The 17,473-nt window shown below is 41.3% G+C and overlaps 1 protein-coding gene across 2 annotated transcripts; it reads right to left on the reverse strand.

The window, feature by feature from the left end:
* Positions 1–10,244: 10,244 nt before the first annotated feature.
* On the reverse strand, positions 10,245–16,667 carry DUT (deoxyuridine triphosphatase). 2 transcript variants are annotated; one of them, XM_054168991.1, is made up of 7 exons: positions 16,531–16,667; positions 15,813–15,975; positions 14,250–14,341; positions 13,113–13,157; positions 11,975–12,049; positions 11,007–11,077; positions 10,245–10,594 (listed from the first exon to the last, which is right to left on the reverse strand). In XM_054168991.1, the coding sequence occupies exons 2-7, from the start codon at positions 15,971–15,973 to the stop codon at positions 10,538–10,540; spliced, it is 501 nt and encodes a 166-aa protein (XP_054024966.1). In that variant the 5' UTR covers positions 15,974–15,975; positions 16,531–16,667; the 3' UTR covers positions 10,245–10,537. The 2 variants fall into 2 exon arrangements, with proteins under 2 accessions (XP_054024966.1, XP_054024965.1); XM_054168990.1 differs by lacking the exon at positions 16,531–16,667 and adding an exon at positions 16,353–16,464.
* Between the last annotated feature and the right edge of the window lie 806 nt (positions 16,668–17,473).

The raw sequence follows: 17,473 nt of genomic DNA on the forward strand, positions 1-17,473 counted from the left end.
GTTTTGTGGGAACTCTGGGGTTTGGAACAGGCTGATGTTCCCAAACTCAGGCCCAGCACTGCTAGGGTGTGTCATCTGTGTGAGGCACTTAGCGGAAAGAAAAAGCTGCAAAGATGCAGCCTAGTGCTTTCTAGAGGACAAAAAATGGCAGCAATGGTATACTGAGATAAGAATAGGAACAAATGGAACTATTTCTCCACCAAGAACTTTTTTTCTGCAGTGGAAGACTGATTGGTTAAATAGGCTTTCAGTTGGCAGTATGTTCAATTGCCTGGTTTACTAATGACTGGTTTAGGTTTAGACATGATAAGTCTAAGAGGGGATCTGTGTTGATCAAGTGTCCTGTTGGTGCCTTCCGCTCCATGCTTTAAAAGCTTTACAGGACCCAGTGTAAGTAACTGGGATAGATTATTTCATTTTTGTGGGGTAATGAGTGAAAGAAACTAATTCTGTCCTGTGGCAAAAGCAAGTTTTAGTCCTGGTGTCCACTTACACTTATGCTGGATTTAATCTATTGCTGGATTAAGGGTAACTACCAGAATCTTAGCCCCCCACCCCCATGTCGATGCAGACTGAAGGAAGGAGAGGGATGACATCTGAGAGCCTAAGGCTCCAAATATTTCTCTATATTCATTCACTCTAAAAATACCTCTATCGTTAAACCCCAGTCTGAATGACATTGATTTCAGCATTCAGTGCCCCAATGTATTTCTTTGAAATTGCAGCTACTTTCAGCACTTACACAGCAGCTCAATGCTTCTTCACACTTCTAATGCATTTACTCTGGAAATTACAGAGGAAACTGGATTATGATAAAGCCAGGTAATAATGTGCTGAAGTCATAAGAAACATTCAAAAAGATACCCACACGGCTCAGAAAATGTTTCTGCTGTGCAGTTTGATGCACTAAATATCAGAGGTGCTGGCCTGTGTGGACCCTTCACAGTCAGCTTTCAGCTCTGGAGAAAGTTTCTCCACAAGGCTGCTCTGCAGCTGATGGCAAGGTCTGGAATCTAACAATGCCTTCCTAAGCTACATAGCGGAGCGTGTTCGTGTGTGTGAGTGCCCTTGAATTCTAGGAGATGTAATAGTCTTGGCATGTGATGTGGATTTTTTTTTATTTTATACAATAGCAAAAGAGGTGGCTTTAATTTTATGCTTATTGATGTAAACAAGTACACTTTGTAACAAGTGCTTCAATTATTGTATGGCTGTGTCCAAGGCTACCATATGAAACACATATTTCAGAGCCAAGATTCTTGTCCAAGAACCCACCCAAAACTTTACTGTATGAGGTATGAAGCAATAACAGGACCCACTGATTCATCATTTGATGAAACCAGGAGTGCCCAGTATTGCCCAACAGAAGGTTATGTAGGGTCCTAATGAAGTGTTTCTCTTGTATAAAAGAGAACAGATGTAGCCAACCTCATGAGAAACAGAGCTGTGACCTGCTGTGAGTTCCAATTGGGCTAAGTTTCTTTCAGATCTCAGAAACTGCTCCAGCTGAGTCAAAATATTCCTCTGGTACCAGCATGCCTGCACAGGCTAGATTTCTGGATTCAGATGTGGGTTACTGTAGGCTCTATTCTACCATCTTTAATTTGGTTATTGTATTGGCACAGTATCTTTAGACTTTGCAAACTGTTTGAAACCTGACTGCTAGTTGGTCTATGGACCAACCATAACTGTTCACAAACTGGTTCTGTCCTTAGAGGGTTGTGGTGTATTTTACATGGAGAATCAAGCCTTGTCACTTTGCCCAAGTTTTGGATGACAAGAGAGATTTTGAATCTTCCTGCTGTACTTGAGGTAGAACCTTAAGTGTTTGCCTCTGAAGTATCTCTAGTGGTGAAAGGGTGAAGTAGACTGTCCGATCTTCTGATTGAAGAACAAATGTGACAAAACTGCTCTTGTGAGCTTGTTACTAAACACAAGGATGTGCTGTAGCAAAGAGGAAGTAGGCTTCTGAAAGGCTCACTGAAGAACAGGGAAGAAATACCAATATGTTTGTTGATGACTGAGCATTTCTAGATGAGTTCCTGCATCTCCTAATGCACTAACTCTTCAAGCCAAGCCACACATGGGAGCTTATAAATCCACATCATATCTTGGGAAACTAAGTGGTTATGCACTATATTTCTTCTGCATTGAAGTAAACAGCATGCTGACATCCATTGCAGTTACTATACATCAGTGCTAGTGTTTTGGGGAATCTTGGTGTCAAGGGCCAGAATAAACCCAACTAGCACAATGGGACATGTTCCCATTGGAATTCTTGTTGCCCATCACTCCACACTAGAGTTATTTTCTCAGTGGTGTTAGTTATTCTAAGTTCCAAAACAGATCTTTATTAAAGCTTCCAGGAAAGCAACAGCATTGTGGATGTCAACAGGGCCTACAGCATCAAAGCTGCAGAATAAAATTATAGATGGAAAGGCCCTGTTAGGTCATCTGCTCAACCCACCAGCCAGTGCAGGGCTCTTCTCTGTGGTGTGCTTTCTGCCTTCTTTGTCTCCATCAAGCCAAAGGGGTTTCCACAGCTTCCCTTGGGAGACTATGACATAGCTGAATAGTTGTTGCCCTTAGGAATAACTTTGAGACTGTGAAATAACAGAAGCATTCTATGCTTCATTTTGGTGGAGAAAAGTAATTCTGAGAGAAGGACCCTGAGCCTTATGACTATACTGTTTCTCAGATGTAATTCTATATTAATCACTTCTTCTATACAGATCATATGAAGCTGACAGTGTGTCCCACCCCACAGCTGTCTCTCTCAGTACTTATCCCTTAGACAGATTTTGTCATCTTTCAGTAGTAAGTAGGGCACAAGCACTGAACAATTGCATTTCATTTGGCAAACATTCAGGATTTGCCCTAACTAGCATTTGAAGTGTTCTGTCTGACTCTCACTCCTTTTATCTGTGCCAAAGTTCTTTGGCAATTTGTGATCTGATGTCCCAGAAACCCCTACAAATGAATTATTTAGGTGAATTTAAAACACTCAACAGATGTTTACTCAAAACAACTGCATTTATAACTAGAGGACTCTTGACAGCTATTGATTAAAGACTTGCAAATGTTTTCATTCAACCCCCTTGGGCACCTACTGCTGATCAATCATAACTTTCTGAACTCTTGGTCTGTTGCAAGGAAATGCTTTGGGCCAGGTACATGAATATGCTTCTTGACCTTAGGTATAGGGCATTACGAAACATGAATCCAGTTGTATTTATTTTTTTTCCCAGAGGGAATAAAATACTTCCATAGCTATTAGAACTTGCAATACTCTTGACTTTGGGGGAAGATCTGTGTAGCTAGAAACTGTTGAAGTTGACTATGGAAATAGTTCTAAAGCGGTGCCAGTACCCTTAGCCTTCTGGTGAGGGCTGTATCAGTTTCACAGTTCTCAGCCACTGAAAATCATATTTAGCATGCAGGATAACTTTAAAAGTATTAGCTGCAGAGCGATGGAAGGTCACGGTTAGCACCATGTTGTGATTGATTGAGTTGTGCTTCACACAATGAGAAAGCATTCAGAAGCAGCCTTTGTCTGCCACTTTGGCCATGGGGAAAGGGGAGTAATCTGAATACCCAGCATGTCTTTGTTAGAAGTTGGATATGATTTTGCCTTTTGTTTAGCATTTGCACAGAGCTCTGTGTAATGTAGGAATATAATAAAGCTTTGCCAGCAATGACACCAGGCTTTAGCAACATGCACAGGCCAGTGAGACTAAGTAAGGTGCTTTATCCTAAGGAAGCAATAGAAGAGCCAGCTTAATAGATTTATGATGGAGTTGTAACAAAAGGGTTTTTCCTGGGCATATGTTTTACAGTACGAAAACAGAAGTCTTGCTTTTAGGTCTAATTTTTATTCTAATACCTAATTCCTAGGCACTTCTGCTTTGCACCAGTTAAACTGAGCTTAAATTATTTCTCTACCATTCATTGCAAGTGAGCAAGTTTCACATAAATCTTTCAACTAGCTATTTAAACACTCCCACATTTGCTTGCTGGCTGGTGGTACACCTGGAAAACGAAAGTCTGGCAAACCAGAAGGTAGAGATCAATAAGCAAAGGCATGAGGGGGGAACGGTGCTATCCAGGGAGATCCTATGGGACCCTAAGGTATGAATTAGGCCTTAGCTTTCTCCACACCTGCTCTATTTTGCATAGTCACATTATTTGTAATAAACCCCGGTATCATTCCTGACCTGGGTTAGTACCCAAAACATAGTGTCATGATTAATTATCCTACGACAGCCAGAGAGCCATGATTTCAATGTTGCATTGTTTTGTGTTATCTGTGGCTCTAGAGACACTCTATGTTGTTAAACAGCTCAAATGTGAGAAGTGACCCATTTGCTGGGCAGATGTTGCTAGCATGCTCTTTTATCAGTACATGCTGTTGTGTACTAGCCCAACACTGGGATGAAGCTGACACTTCCAGACAACCATGGCTGTGGTTTTGTATCGATTTTTTTAGCCTGAGTGCCAGCTTAGACAGACCCTATCCCTCTCTTCATCCAGCTGTTCTGTCCTTTTGGCAGCTATTCAGAATATTTTGGAATCATTGCAAATGAGTAGTATTTTTTAATTTAACTTGTATGCATTCCTTCAGTGATGGTTTGCATGCTTTAACATGTACATAGCTACGCCTTCAACACATGTTCTGTACATTTGAATGGCAAAGTTCACGAGTAAGGGTACAGAGGTGGAGTCCAATTTGTTATTAATCTAGGCTCTCTTGGCTTTAAAATAAGCATTTATTAGCAGAAAATAATGATGCAAAAATAAATAAGTGGGTCCTGTTGGCAGTCATGTGACCAGGAGCAGACAGGACAGAAAAATCCAGAATCCTCTTGTAGAAACCAAACTGTTCAGAAGTGCCTGAGTTGTGTTTTTCTGTTCAGTCTGGGCTGTCCCATAAATGCTAAGCATCTTGAAGGTCATCCAAATACAAAGTAAATGCAAACAGAGGCTACTTCTCCCACACGGCAGACTTCCAGCCTGCTCAAGATACAATGGTGAAAGCTTGCCTGTTTTGACTATTAGTCAGTCTTACTCAGCTGGCATTTGGGAAAGTTATGAACAGCAGTCTGGAGGGTCTGTGCAGGTGACCTAGGGTGGGACAGAGCATATGTCATGCTTCCAGGAACATGAAACTCTCTTTAAAGCTGTTCTTAAAAGTATCTCAACTAGAAACTGATAACCAGATGTACAACGCTGCACTTGGGTGAGAAATGATGTCCTGACAAAAATACCATTGGTGCCTTGCTGGAGCAAGTGGCAGTTTGGCTTTTCATTCAGTAGCTGTCTTCCAGGAAATGAAGTTTATTCAGCTTTTCCCAGAGAATTTTCATTAGATTAATCAGTCAGTTGGCCTTTTAATATTAATTGTATCAAAACCCCACCCCAAATAAAGAAAAACCTCACCAAGGTGATGAAGTGGGAGCTCTCAGGCTGTTCTGACTCAGCTGTTGCCTTCTTTTCATGTCCAGGGAGGGCAATGAGTTCTCTGTTGCTGGATCCATGATTTTTTGGCAGTGTCACAGGTCCTTTGTAAGTTTTCTCACATTGCTAACGCCTTAATAAAAGTGGAGAAGAAAGCTAAGAACAAAACTGCCAGATCAGTTTCTCCCCCACAAAAGACCACCTTCTTTTCCTTGACTGTTCTCAGCCTACATATTGCTACAATACAGTGCCATAGGATAGGATGAACAAGCAAAAATATTCTTGCAGAATTTAAATAGCTTCAACTACCTACAGTGCTGATAGTTTGGCAATAGTGATTTCTACATGGAAGCATGCGTAGGAAAGACTGGTGCTCTATGTTCACTGCTGCGAAAACCTGGCAAGTGGGATTCCTTGATGCTGTCCTGCACCTTGTGGAACAGTACCTGCAATTAGGCAATGACCAAACTAAGGCCAGCAGGAAGGCTGTAGTCAGGACTGAAGTGTTAGCAAGGCAGCACTGGATGCTACAAGCTGCTGTGCTTGCTAGACTTGACACAATTAGCTTAGCTGCAAAGGGGAGGTTTTCTTCCAACTAGGACACAGTTATTTTGTCTTGGGCATTTGGAGACAACCTTTTGGACCAGGAATCCATAAACCACAAAATACTTGTCTTAAAAGAATCTGGCCAAAGATACTATATTCATGACTGGTTTTTCTTGTTTTGCAAAAGGGGGGGAGGGGGGGAAGGCAAAGGCAAACAAATTTGTTTGCTGTAACCAATAGTAGTCAAAAGATAACTTTCTTTAGCTCAAGGATACCAGCTGTAAACATTGAGGCTACAAGCAATATTAATTGATACAAACCTCTTCTTTCTGTTACAAGATTTATTATACAGTGGTTAATATTACATTTTTTGGTGACATGATGAAAAAACCCATCAAAGTCTAAAGGGAAACAAGTATGTACACACTGCTCACATGTTTGTTTAAACATACTTTACATATTAAAATCCAGCAGTTACTTTCTGCATGAAGGCTCTCAAATTATAAAATTAATCTGCCAGGTTTTCAGACTTGGCAGGATAAAAAGTCTTCTTGCTGTGTTCTAACAGAGCAGGGGAAAAGCATCACTTCAGTGGTTAAAGAGCTAAATAACCACACAGTTAATGGAGGGAAATTTCAGGAAAATAATTAATTCACTTCAGACCAGATCCTGCAATGCTTAACCATGCAATGACATTCTTTGCCCAGCAGCAGACCCAAGTTCACACTTTGCAGAATCACATCCTTACAGAGGCTGAAATTGCCAAAGAGCTGTTAGTGAGGGAAGTGCCATGTGTGCCAATTCTAGAAACCAGTAAAGCAGTACAGTCTGCTCTGTGTTTTCAGGGTTTTCATACCTTACATAACTAGGTGCAAAATACTTATTTTTATTTCTGGTTCTGTTCTTTGGAAGTGCAGTCATGTGCAGTCAGGTGGAATAAGTGTGCTGATAATTTTCCTTCAGAAATTGTAATGGTTAGTGATGTGGACACTTTTCTTTTTAGGCAGGAACCATAAGGCACTGAAGCAAGCATTCACTTTTCTTGCACTTGAGGTCACAAATTTATGCAAGTCAAAAATGTTTGGCCTGCCAAAAACATCATGCTACACTCCACCAAATAAAAGGACACTGTTATTCTTACAAGGAAAGGTTTGACAGGACAGGAAATAGGCAGGGTCATAGAAGTTTACTTAATACTGAAACTTATTTAACCATCTTTAAGCCAAAATACAATGATAAGTTGTTAAAAAAACAAACCAACAGAAACAACTTAGGAGGGGGTGGGGAAGACAAATAGAAGAGCATTGGACGGTGCTATTACAGGAGTAGTAATCAACATAGAAACTAGGGAATCTTAATTAAAAGCCACAAAATTATGGTTACTATATTTCACCTGCCTTTACTGGGTTAATGCATATTAAGTGAGTTTTAATTTATGACCTGAACCTACAGCAAGAGGCATCTCATTTAGAGAATACAGGGCACAGTTTACTAAACCATCCAGTACTTTCATTACAATGCAATCCTTAAGTAGACTTCATTCCACTTAAAGGACTGGAGGAAGGGGGAGTCAGAAAAGCGAATATGAAAGATAGGAAAAATGTTGCTGTTCATTACAATTTTCCATTTTTGTTGAAACGCAGCAGGAGAGCAAAGCCACAGGCTTCTCTGCTGCTCTTGCATGCCAGGAGGGATTATGCAAACACTGCAACCACCCAAATCTTATTTAAATTATAGTCATTGTTCCCCCTTTAATGGTTATACTTTTGCCTGCTTTCACTCAAATATTGCTGCATCTTGCTTTCTGCCAACACAGTCCCAACGGGAGTCATCAACTCTTAATCATAAATGAACAGATCGTTGAAAAAAGCCCTCTGGAAAAAAAAAAAAAAAGTGGAAAAGAAAGCAAGCTTCAAGTGCCACCTAGTGTCTGAACTACTAAAACCATTAAATGGATCCAAAATGCTCTTAATGTGCCACACAGTAATTGCAGCTGAACTGAGGAAGTGAGCTTTCCCCTTCAAATTTACCTGGGGTTGAAGGCCAGATTATCTATTTGTAACAAGGTAAATCCATTTCTTAAAGAAAGGAAACAGATTGTTAGTTAGTAATGTCCTTTTCCTGCAGTTAAAAGCCATCTTCTGCCATAGATGGGAATTCCAAACAAACTGGTTTTCCATTGTAAAAGCTCAACATTCTAGTTACAGGGAGGATGTTCCACAAAATCATTCCCCAAGCTTTAGATAATTCTCTCAGAGATAATGAGGTGAGCTAGGAAGAAGCAAATACTGTTGTATTCCTCTGCTTCTTACCAATTAAGTTTTCCCAGGTTTCAATAAGCCTGCATTACCATGTAGTAAAGAACTTTCAATACATGGGTAACTCTTCTTGCCTGGTTAGAAGTTTTTTTCTTGTATAGACTTGCTATACAGATTGAGGCAAAACCCCAGCACTATAGAAAGAATTATCAGAACTTGTTACCATTACTAATAAATTAGTGCAATGGTTTGATGCACAGGGTGAGGTGTTGATGCACAAAGGTGAGGAGGAAGTTCTTCACTGAGAGAGTCGTTTGCCATTGGAATGGGCTGCCCAGAGAGGTGGTGGAGTCACCGTCCCTGGAAGTGTTCAAGAGGGGATTGGACATGGCACTTGGTGCTGTGGTCTAGTCATGAGGTCTGTGGTGACAGGTTGGACTTGATGATCTTTGAGGTGTCTTCCAACCTTAGTGATACTGTGAATTCAGTGTAGATGTTTGCTTGAGATGAAAGACTTTTGCAAGGTCCTACTGGGAAGCGCCTTGCAGTAATCTTAAACTCATTATATACTTCTCTAGATTGAGAAACTATGAACTTATTTTGACAATTGGTATAGCTAAGTGTGCTGGGTTTACACATTAATCTGTCACAGTAACTGAGCCCTTCTTTGGTAGTGATACCTAGGTAGGTACCAGTCTATCTGTTGACAACTTACAGCAGGCATGGATTTGTAAATTTATGGGTTTTCTTCATGCATCTAAGACAGTGTTTTTTTCTAGCAAATACTAATCCTTATCTCCAGATCTGGAGTATTAATATCACTTTTAAAAATGGAAACTAGACCAGCTTCCAACAGGCACAAAAAATGGTTAAGTATCAACAAAACTTAAAACTTTTTCCTTGTAGGTTACTGTTCCAAGTGAGATCATCTTGTAGTAGCCATCCAAAAGGACTTGCATCAGTGTATCTGCCACTGCCTTCTCACTTTGGGGCACAGTGAGTGAAAAGAACAGGGAGCAGCAAACTTGCTCTCAACTGGCAGTCCAGCAAAAGGAGACAGCTTTACACAGAAAGATCAGCCGTTTTAAGACCTTTAAATACAGTTGTAATTGAAGTTCCTTTTTCAGAAGTCATAAAAGAAACTTAAGTGTCAAGATTGGCTTTTCCAGTTCATTTAAAACTTCACGGTGGTAGGATGTGCTTCATGCTTACAATAGACTTTAGCATGTGGGTATAGAGATACAAGTACAGAGCTGTGATAAGGCTGGAGAGGAAGACTGATAAGCACATGGAGGGAAAGACTTCTAACCTATTCAAAGATGAATGTACTTACTCTTTCAGGACTGAACTTTGTCATTTTAGACTTTATTTTCCAGCATCTTGGGGAAGGTGTGTGAGAGATGTGTAAAATGTATAAAATGTGCAATATTGTGAGCCTAGTTCACTTGAAATGGTTAATCCTAGAGAAGGGTGTGAAACTAATACAAATAGGATTATTACAATCTGAGACTACCAAGGAAAAGAAAGCTGTGAACATCTTAATCTACAAAAGGGCCTACCTATCCACTGCTGAAAGACAACTTGTAGTATTTCCTATCTGTGAATTTCAGCTAAGAAAAGCTAAAAAGAGAATACACACAGCTGAAGGGAAAAAAACCAAGCAAGCAAAAAAAAATAACCCAAATGAACAAAAAAAACCCCAAAACCAAAATAGAAAGATGAAAAATCTGTTTGAGGATCAGCTAAGGATCAGAGACAAAACTTCAGCTTTGAGCACAAAGACAAGCATTTTGTCAGAAGATACAATATTAAATATCATTGTCTTGCTCTGATTTAGGGGTCAAGGGGTAAGTCATATTGATACCTGAGTTACCACCAGTTCTGTATGAAATAGGCTCTGAGCATGAAATACTAAGTTACATGGGAGATGGTTTTCAGAAGATAAACACAAATTAATCAGCCATTTTAGTTTAAGCAAGTAAAATCAAATCATTACATCAATTTTAGTTTATTAGAGCATAATCAGCACATAAACAATATTATGGAACACAGAACATCTAAGAAGAAAAAAAAATTCAACAAATGGTCAAGTCAGTCATGCACATTTTGCCATAATGTGGATGAATTCATGGCCTGTAAAAGTGGACAGGAGGAGAGATAGAAGTCTGAATAAAACTTGACCTTTTTTTAACGTACTCCAAAATCTGACTTTAATTCAAATGAAAATTTAGAAATAACATAAAAAAAAAAAATAAATAGAAAGCATATTCAAATAATTTTCAGTTCTTTCCAGTAGAACCAAAGCCACCTTCACCACGTTCTGTATCATCTAGAGCCTGAAAGACATCAATGATAAGTTGGTTTAGTGTCTTAACCTGCCTTTTGTTTCCATCATAGAAGAAGCTATGTTTACTTGTAACAACAATTAAGAAACTAAACCAAAACATTCTTAAGAGACATTCTAGAGTACCTTTTGTAAAAGTTTAAACAAATTCCACAGTGTGACACAACTGTTTCTAGTGTATGCTTAAGTATTTCTCAAGAATGTGTCAACTCTGAAAAATAAGAATTCATATAAATGCATGCAAAGCATCAAGATTTTAACTCGGGTAGCAAGGCTGCTATGCAGGTTTAACACTGAAAGCATTTTTAAAGCAAAGTATTTATCTATACCAATCATATTTTCAGCTTATATAACTGTCTAAAACTATTAATTATTGAAAATAGCATTTTCTTTTGGCAACTTACTTGAACTTCTTCCAGCTCAGGGTAGCAAATGCGTTCACAAATAAGCTGGGCAATCCTATCCCCTTTTTTAACTGCAATTAAGTTAAAATATTATTAATCCCTTCCAAAAAAAGTGAACAATCAATACAAACTTTAGGCAATCCCCTTTCAAAAGCAGACTATCAGAGTGTACTGAAGTGTAAACACTTATTTTAAACTTAGTTAAGCAGATGTTAATAGTCCCCTAAAAAAACACAGGTTGAGATAAACTTGTGCTTAGTCCCTTCAAGGTGAAGTTTCAGCAGCAGAACCAGCTCAAGGCATCACCTCTCATTCCTGCTGCCATACTGTGGTATCTTAAATGTCATTACACACAAGTACTGCAGAGATGGAGACAGCTGTATGTATAATGTGGGTCCTTTTGTGAACAAGACCAGGAATGGATTTCCTGGTAAGAGGTAAACTAAGTTTGTGATTAGTACTCCATCTGGCTCACAACGCTTCCCTGAGCAGCTTGTGCTGTGAAGCTGCAGAAAAGACTGTAAATATTTTGGCAATATTCTAACTGGGCCTTGAGGGTTAAAACTGACTGTCTGCAGAGAGACAGTGTGGTTAAGAGCAAACCTTATCTTTGTTACTCATGTTTCCCAGGATCCTTGAGGATTTTTTATCTCAAATACCGCTCAGCTAAATTTTGGGTTGTTTAGAGCAAGAAAGAAATACAAGTTGCACTTCAGCACAGTTCACAAATCTAAAGCTTAGCCAAGTAGGTTTTGGTTGACTGGGGGTGGTGGTGGTGTGTTTTAAGTTTTTTATTATTTTTTTTTTGCATGCTACCTAGTTTTCCAGGAATTAAATTTCCATATTTTGTTAATGGTAAGAAAAATATTCTCAGCTAACTGTAACTCTTCATAGACTTTCAAAGAAAGATTAGTTTTTCATTTCCAGTCAGGTGGCTGAAAAAAGGCTTTGCCAAGCTTAACACTTACCTTCAAAAGCCTCTTTCCCAAAGTTGAAGAGTACCACTCCAACGTTTCCCCTGTAATCCTCATCAATAACACCAGCTGTGGTAAGAAAGGATTGAGGGATATCCAGTTAATAAACAGTGTCAGTATATTAGGTAAGTAGATAAGGTTTAGATTGGATGATTGCAGTATCTCATATTGATATCCTTTATACTACTCATGCACAATTAAACAATAGATAAGGAAGACATAGGAAACTACAATCCAGATGATCATTCTTCCTTCTGTACAGGGTTACACACTCACTCTGTAACTGGGTGTAATAGCAAAACACATCAACATCCTTAGCATTCCTTTATTCTGAAACAGCAATTATATCCATTGCAGAGGACGAAGGAACTTCTTTAACTTCTGTGTACTGGGTGGAAGTGATCAAAGTAATTTTTGGAACAAATCATGCATTGGAATTGGCAATCTGATATTCTATCTTACTCTGTCAGAAGTTTGGCATGTCAGTGTTGGGAAAGCATCCACACCTAGCAGATGTGAATTCTGAACATATTCTTGCATGATCCCAGTTTTTCTACCTGACCCTCAGGACTTCTGGCAATGTATTTTTATTTAGATGGATAATACCCTAATTGTGATAAATTTCACAAGACAAATTGAAATTATGTTAATAGTTGGTCCATGGGGTTTGGTTTGGCTTTTTGTTGGTTGGTTTGGTTTTTCACTCATGACTTGTCAGCTGTCAGCTCTTCCAAAATCAGAGCATAGGTCATCCTGCTAAGCAGTTCTGGTTGCTTTCTGGTATGTCCTGGTTTAACATTCAGATTGAAAAGACTGTTACAGAGCACATGTATGCTCTCACATAAGCAAAATAAATAAACTTAGAAATCCTGTTTTAAAGAACCACACTATAGCAGAAGGTGTATACATACACAAGAGGCATAGAGTGTACAGAACCTTTGATTCCCATCTTAATGCTTTTTTTCTCTGTTACCCAACAACACTTTAAAAAACCCTAGGTTAACAGACATGCAAGAATCAGTTCTTATTTAAGACAAAGCTTGAATGTCACAGAAGCTGGCACAGATGCTCGCCTTTTAACCTCGGCAATTGCAATTTGCAAAAAGACTAGTAGAAAGAACAAAAATCTTACCACCAACATCTATGAAGTGCTTTGCAGCTAACCCAGAACGTGGTGCTAGGAAAAAAAAAAGGGTTTTGTAAGTATGATCATTTATTTCTGTTGAAACTCTTACACAGTATTTTTAGATTACATAGTGTGTTTGCACAGAGCTGTGGCAGCAAGAACTGTTTCCAGTCTTTCTAAAATAAACCAGATTCTACTGGAACTACTGTAAGTGTTAGTGCATATATTAAAATAACAGATGCTACAGGCTACAACAAATTCGCAATCTTTAAGTGATGTTAGTGTATCTTTGTTTAGACCAGCAATAGCAGAGTAGGTTTCTCAAAGGAAGGTGGTCCAAGATGATGACTGTCTAATCTTGGTTTATTTTTGGTGGCTACCAAATGGGTTGGAATAATGTCAAAGTATTATTGGGTTGATCCACTCGGGTTACAATGGGAAATAGTATTTGGCAAGCAATTTACTGAATTTATGCACAGATAAATTAAATTATGTGCCTGGTTTGTTTTTCGTTTTCTTTTTCACTTAGCCTGCTTTGAAGAAGTGCTAAAATGTTAACTCTCTTCAAAACACTGTCTGGGGTAAGAGAAATGCACTCACATTCTCCTTTTAGATGAAAAGGGACAGTAAACTCAGATCATGCTCTTCCACAAAAGTGTATTTTTTGTTTGCTTAAGAATGTATACATAATCCAGAAAAAGAATGTGTATAACATAACTACAGGGCTTGCACAGGTCCTCTCTTATTCTGCCACTAAAAATTGCCAAGTTCTACTACACTAGTACTTTTACTTTAGGGTTGATTGATGTTGTTGTTGTTGTTTGTAAACACCCAGGGGTATATTTTCTGTAGGTCCACTACCTATTGTCTTGTGATCTGAATTCTGAATCCACAGAGAAATAATGAACTATTACATAGCCTATGAAGTTGTAAGTAGACTCTGAAAACATCATCTAAACCTCAAATGTATTTCATAAGGCAGATCTATTACAAGAGTTGATAAATAACACAGCCACGTGACACTTCTTTTGGTTTTTTGTGTCTAGACTAATTCTGAAAGCTTTAGGCAGAATCTAAATGTGAAGATGAGGCAAACATTGTTCTACAATGACTCTGCAGCCTTTTTGTAGCCTGTGTACTTACCTACTCGGCCATAGCATCCAGAAGGAAGTGCAATTTGAATGTCTGTTTTCACTACAGCCTTTTCCATGGGTGGTATCACACAGTCATAGGCACTATGTTAAAGAAAGAAATGTTGTTTATACAGTGTATTTTGAAAAACTGCTTCTCAGTAACTTAAGGTACAAAATTACCCAGCATCCTTCTTGCTGAAAATCTATACAAGAAGTATGTGCAGATTTGCAAAAGCTAATGCAGACCCTACAGCATGAGATGTTTTGATGGTGCTATCTTAAGATTTCAGTAGTGTTGTTTGAACAGCATAATCTTAGGATTGCTACTCATAAATGTGTTTTTTTTTTAATCTGGTAATATAGACAAAAAGTACAAGTTTAACCATTAGGTGAAGAGAGTTGTGTGATTTCTTTTTTTTTGTGTGTGTGTGCAAAAGCAGAAACTTTATGGATAACACATTCCCCTGATTAAGCTTTATACAGCAGATTAGGTGTAATAAAAATAGTAACCTGTTAAGTTATATTTTAGGTAACAATGGGGCTTGTTTCTGAGTAGGTCAGAAGTTCACAATTCACATGATTCCATTGGGAACTGCAAAAGACATGACTTTAAGTACTTTCTCAAGCCACTCCACTGGAAGCTTAGTCAGTGGTGACAATACCACACTGAGACGGTTCTACTTGTTTAAGGCAAACATATCTGGACCTTGATGAAGAACTGATTTTTAAATGCTGGGTAGCACTGAAAGGTTTTTTTTGTAAGATGGACTTTTCCCAGGTGTACAATGCACTGGAATGAGAACAAAGCCAAAAGTGGTAAGACAAAGGGAAAGCATCAAGTGTGGTGACACAAAGCTTCAGAAGAAGGAAGTCTGACAAAGAAAGAAAATTACCACCTGGGTATTCTAAGTAATACTAAAAAAAGGAAGATGGAGAACATCACAGTGGAGTTCAGATATAAGTAGTGACTGTATTTGATCACGGAAGGACTATGCAGACCACAAGCTTAGCCACAGATATTCCCGAACACAGTGAAAACCTTTCAGCAATGACTATTAGCAGTTCAAGAAACAAACTCCTAAGACTGCACAGCAACGCACGTGCTTTCCAGATAGGAAGCTGCAGCTTGATAATGCTCCTTTGGCAGGCAGTACCCAACAGCCCAAAGGAAGGCAGAAAAGCCTAAGTGCTGTCAGGAAAGGCCCACATACACGGACATTTTTGTTTATTTTTTTCTTCCACAAGGAAGGCACTCAGGCTGACATGTCAAGCCTGGCTTTTGGCCATGGCTGCATCGCTATCTGATTAAATCCGTGTTGCATGGTTGGACCAGAGATGTGTGCAAATAAAGGACAGAAGAGCAAGGAGGCAAATGGACTGGCTAGCTCTGGCCTCCTCTTCTGCAAGTCTGGCCCCCGGCTCCGGGAGCCTCCGCTCAGCACGCCGACCGGCCTCACAAAGACCCTCTCCGAAGCCCCGAGAAGAGGGGCTCGCCCCCCCCGCAACCTCTCCCGGAGAGGGAACAGAACAGAGTAGCGGGGTCTAGTCCCCGGTGAGGGGGGTGTACCCTCACCTGTACAGATCGTAGCCGGCAGCCCGAGCAGAGCCCCTGGAGGGGGTGCAGGCGTTCTCGGACAGCTTAGCGAAGCGGAGGCGTGCAGCGGGCTCCCCGGGCACCGAGCCCTTCTGCCTCTTGCTGGGGGATGGCTGCAGGACGACCTCTGAGGACGGCATTTCTGAGCGGACACAGGAGAGACAAAAACCCGCACTGAGAAAAGCCCGCGAAAACCGGTACGGCCCACTGAGGGCGAAAACAGAGGGGAAACCTGTTCCCTCCCACCCCCGGCTGCTCTCTGTGTGGCGCACCCTCACCACCCCTGGCCGCTGAGAATGGCTTCGCCCGGCTCCTCCTCAGTGGCTACTCCCCGGGCCCTCAGGAAGGGGGCCCTAGCAGCAACCCCTTTCCACTCTGTGGGGCTGGGCGCGATATGGCTGGTCAGGGCTCCCCGCAGCCTCAGCGGTGGTGGCAGCTGGGCGGCCCCGAGCGGCAAACCAGAGCCCCAGCGCAGGTGGGCAGCCTATGCTCCCTCCAATCTCCCCGCCGTCCCCTTACTGCGGCTGCGGGGGTGCACGACCCGCCTGAAGCACTGGGCCCACATGACGCTGTCGCTCTGTAAGGAGCTTGCAGCCGGTAGCCCGCCCGGCGGTCCTTACCACTGTCCGGGGGAACAGGCTCGTGTGGCGCAGGTGGAGGGTGGCGGGGGCGCCGCCTTCTCCTCCTCGGGGTCTACCTGCTGTGCGGCCCAGCGCAGCTCCTCCGCCCGCCGTTCAGCACCGCGGGCCTCCGCGGGACGCGGTGGTGGTGCTGCCCGGGACCGACGGCCGGACCCCATAGGACGCTCAGCGTTGCCGGGGAACGCGATTGCAGCTGCACGGCCGGCGGCGGGCGGAGCCAGGGCCCACCAGGGCAAGGGCGGCGTGCGCCAGGCTGCAGCCTTGGGGAGCTGGGACGGCAGGGCGGTGCGGCTATGATGGCTCTTTCAAGGGGGCCGCGGAGCCGCTCCTCCCGGCAGCTTTCCCCTGGGGTGGGCCCCTGAATTATCACAGCTCCCTCAAAGGGCCACGGGGCGCCCCGCGGCAGGCGTAGCCGTTAACGTGTGTATCCTCCCTTAAAAATTGTCAGGCACGGACAACAGCATGTGCCTCTTGAAAGGAAAACGGCTTTCCTTGCTTGTCGAGGCTGTGGATTAGGAGAATCTGTCAAGTGTTCCTGCTGCCTTGTTTTGTCTCCGAGCACAGTACTTTCATGATGTTACCATCTTTGATATTCGCTGCTGTCCTTTGCCATCCCTTCTGTGAAAGACCTTCCTAAATTCCCTCATATTTCTGCGTGACAGGGACCCACTGGATTCAGGGTTTCAAAACTTACCTTTGGTCACCCTGGTGGATGTATTTTTTTCTGTGCAAAATAAGTACAGACTGCTGGAGTTGAGTTTGCTAGTCTGAATTTTGTCAGCTCTTCTCTGTGACTTTTAAAGATCAAGGTGTATGTGATGTCTCATTGCTGCGTTATACTTTTCACGGGCAGCCAGATGGCAGTGGAGCCATTGCTAGACATTGCAGTCTTGGTTGTGGAAAATATTTTAAGGAATACCCCGGGTTGGGGTTTCTTTTATTTCTGTTCATCACTTTCATTATTAATAGTATATACTGTTTGAACGCGAGTGTGTACGT

Source organism: Dryobates pubescens, chromosome 17, assembly GCF_014839835.1.
Source record: "Dryobates pubescens isolate bDryPub1 chromosome 17, bDryPub1.pri, whole genome shotgun sequence".
NCBI lineage: Eukaryota > Metazoa > Chordata > Aves > Piciformes > Picidae > Dryobates > Dryobates pubescens.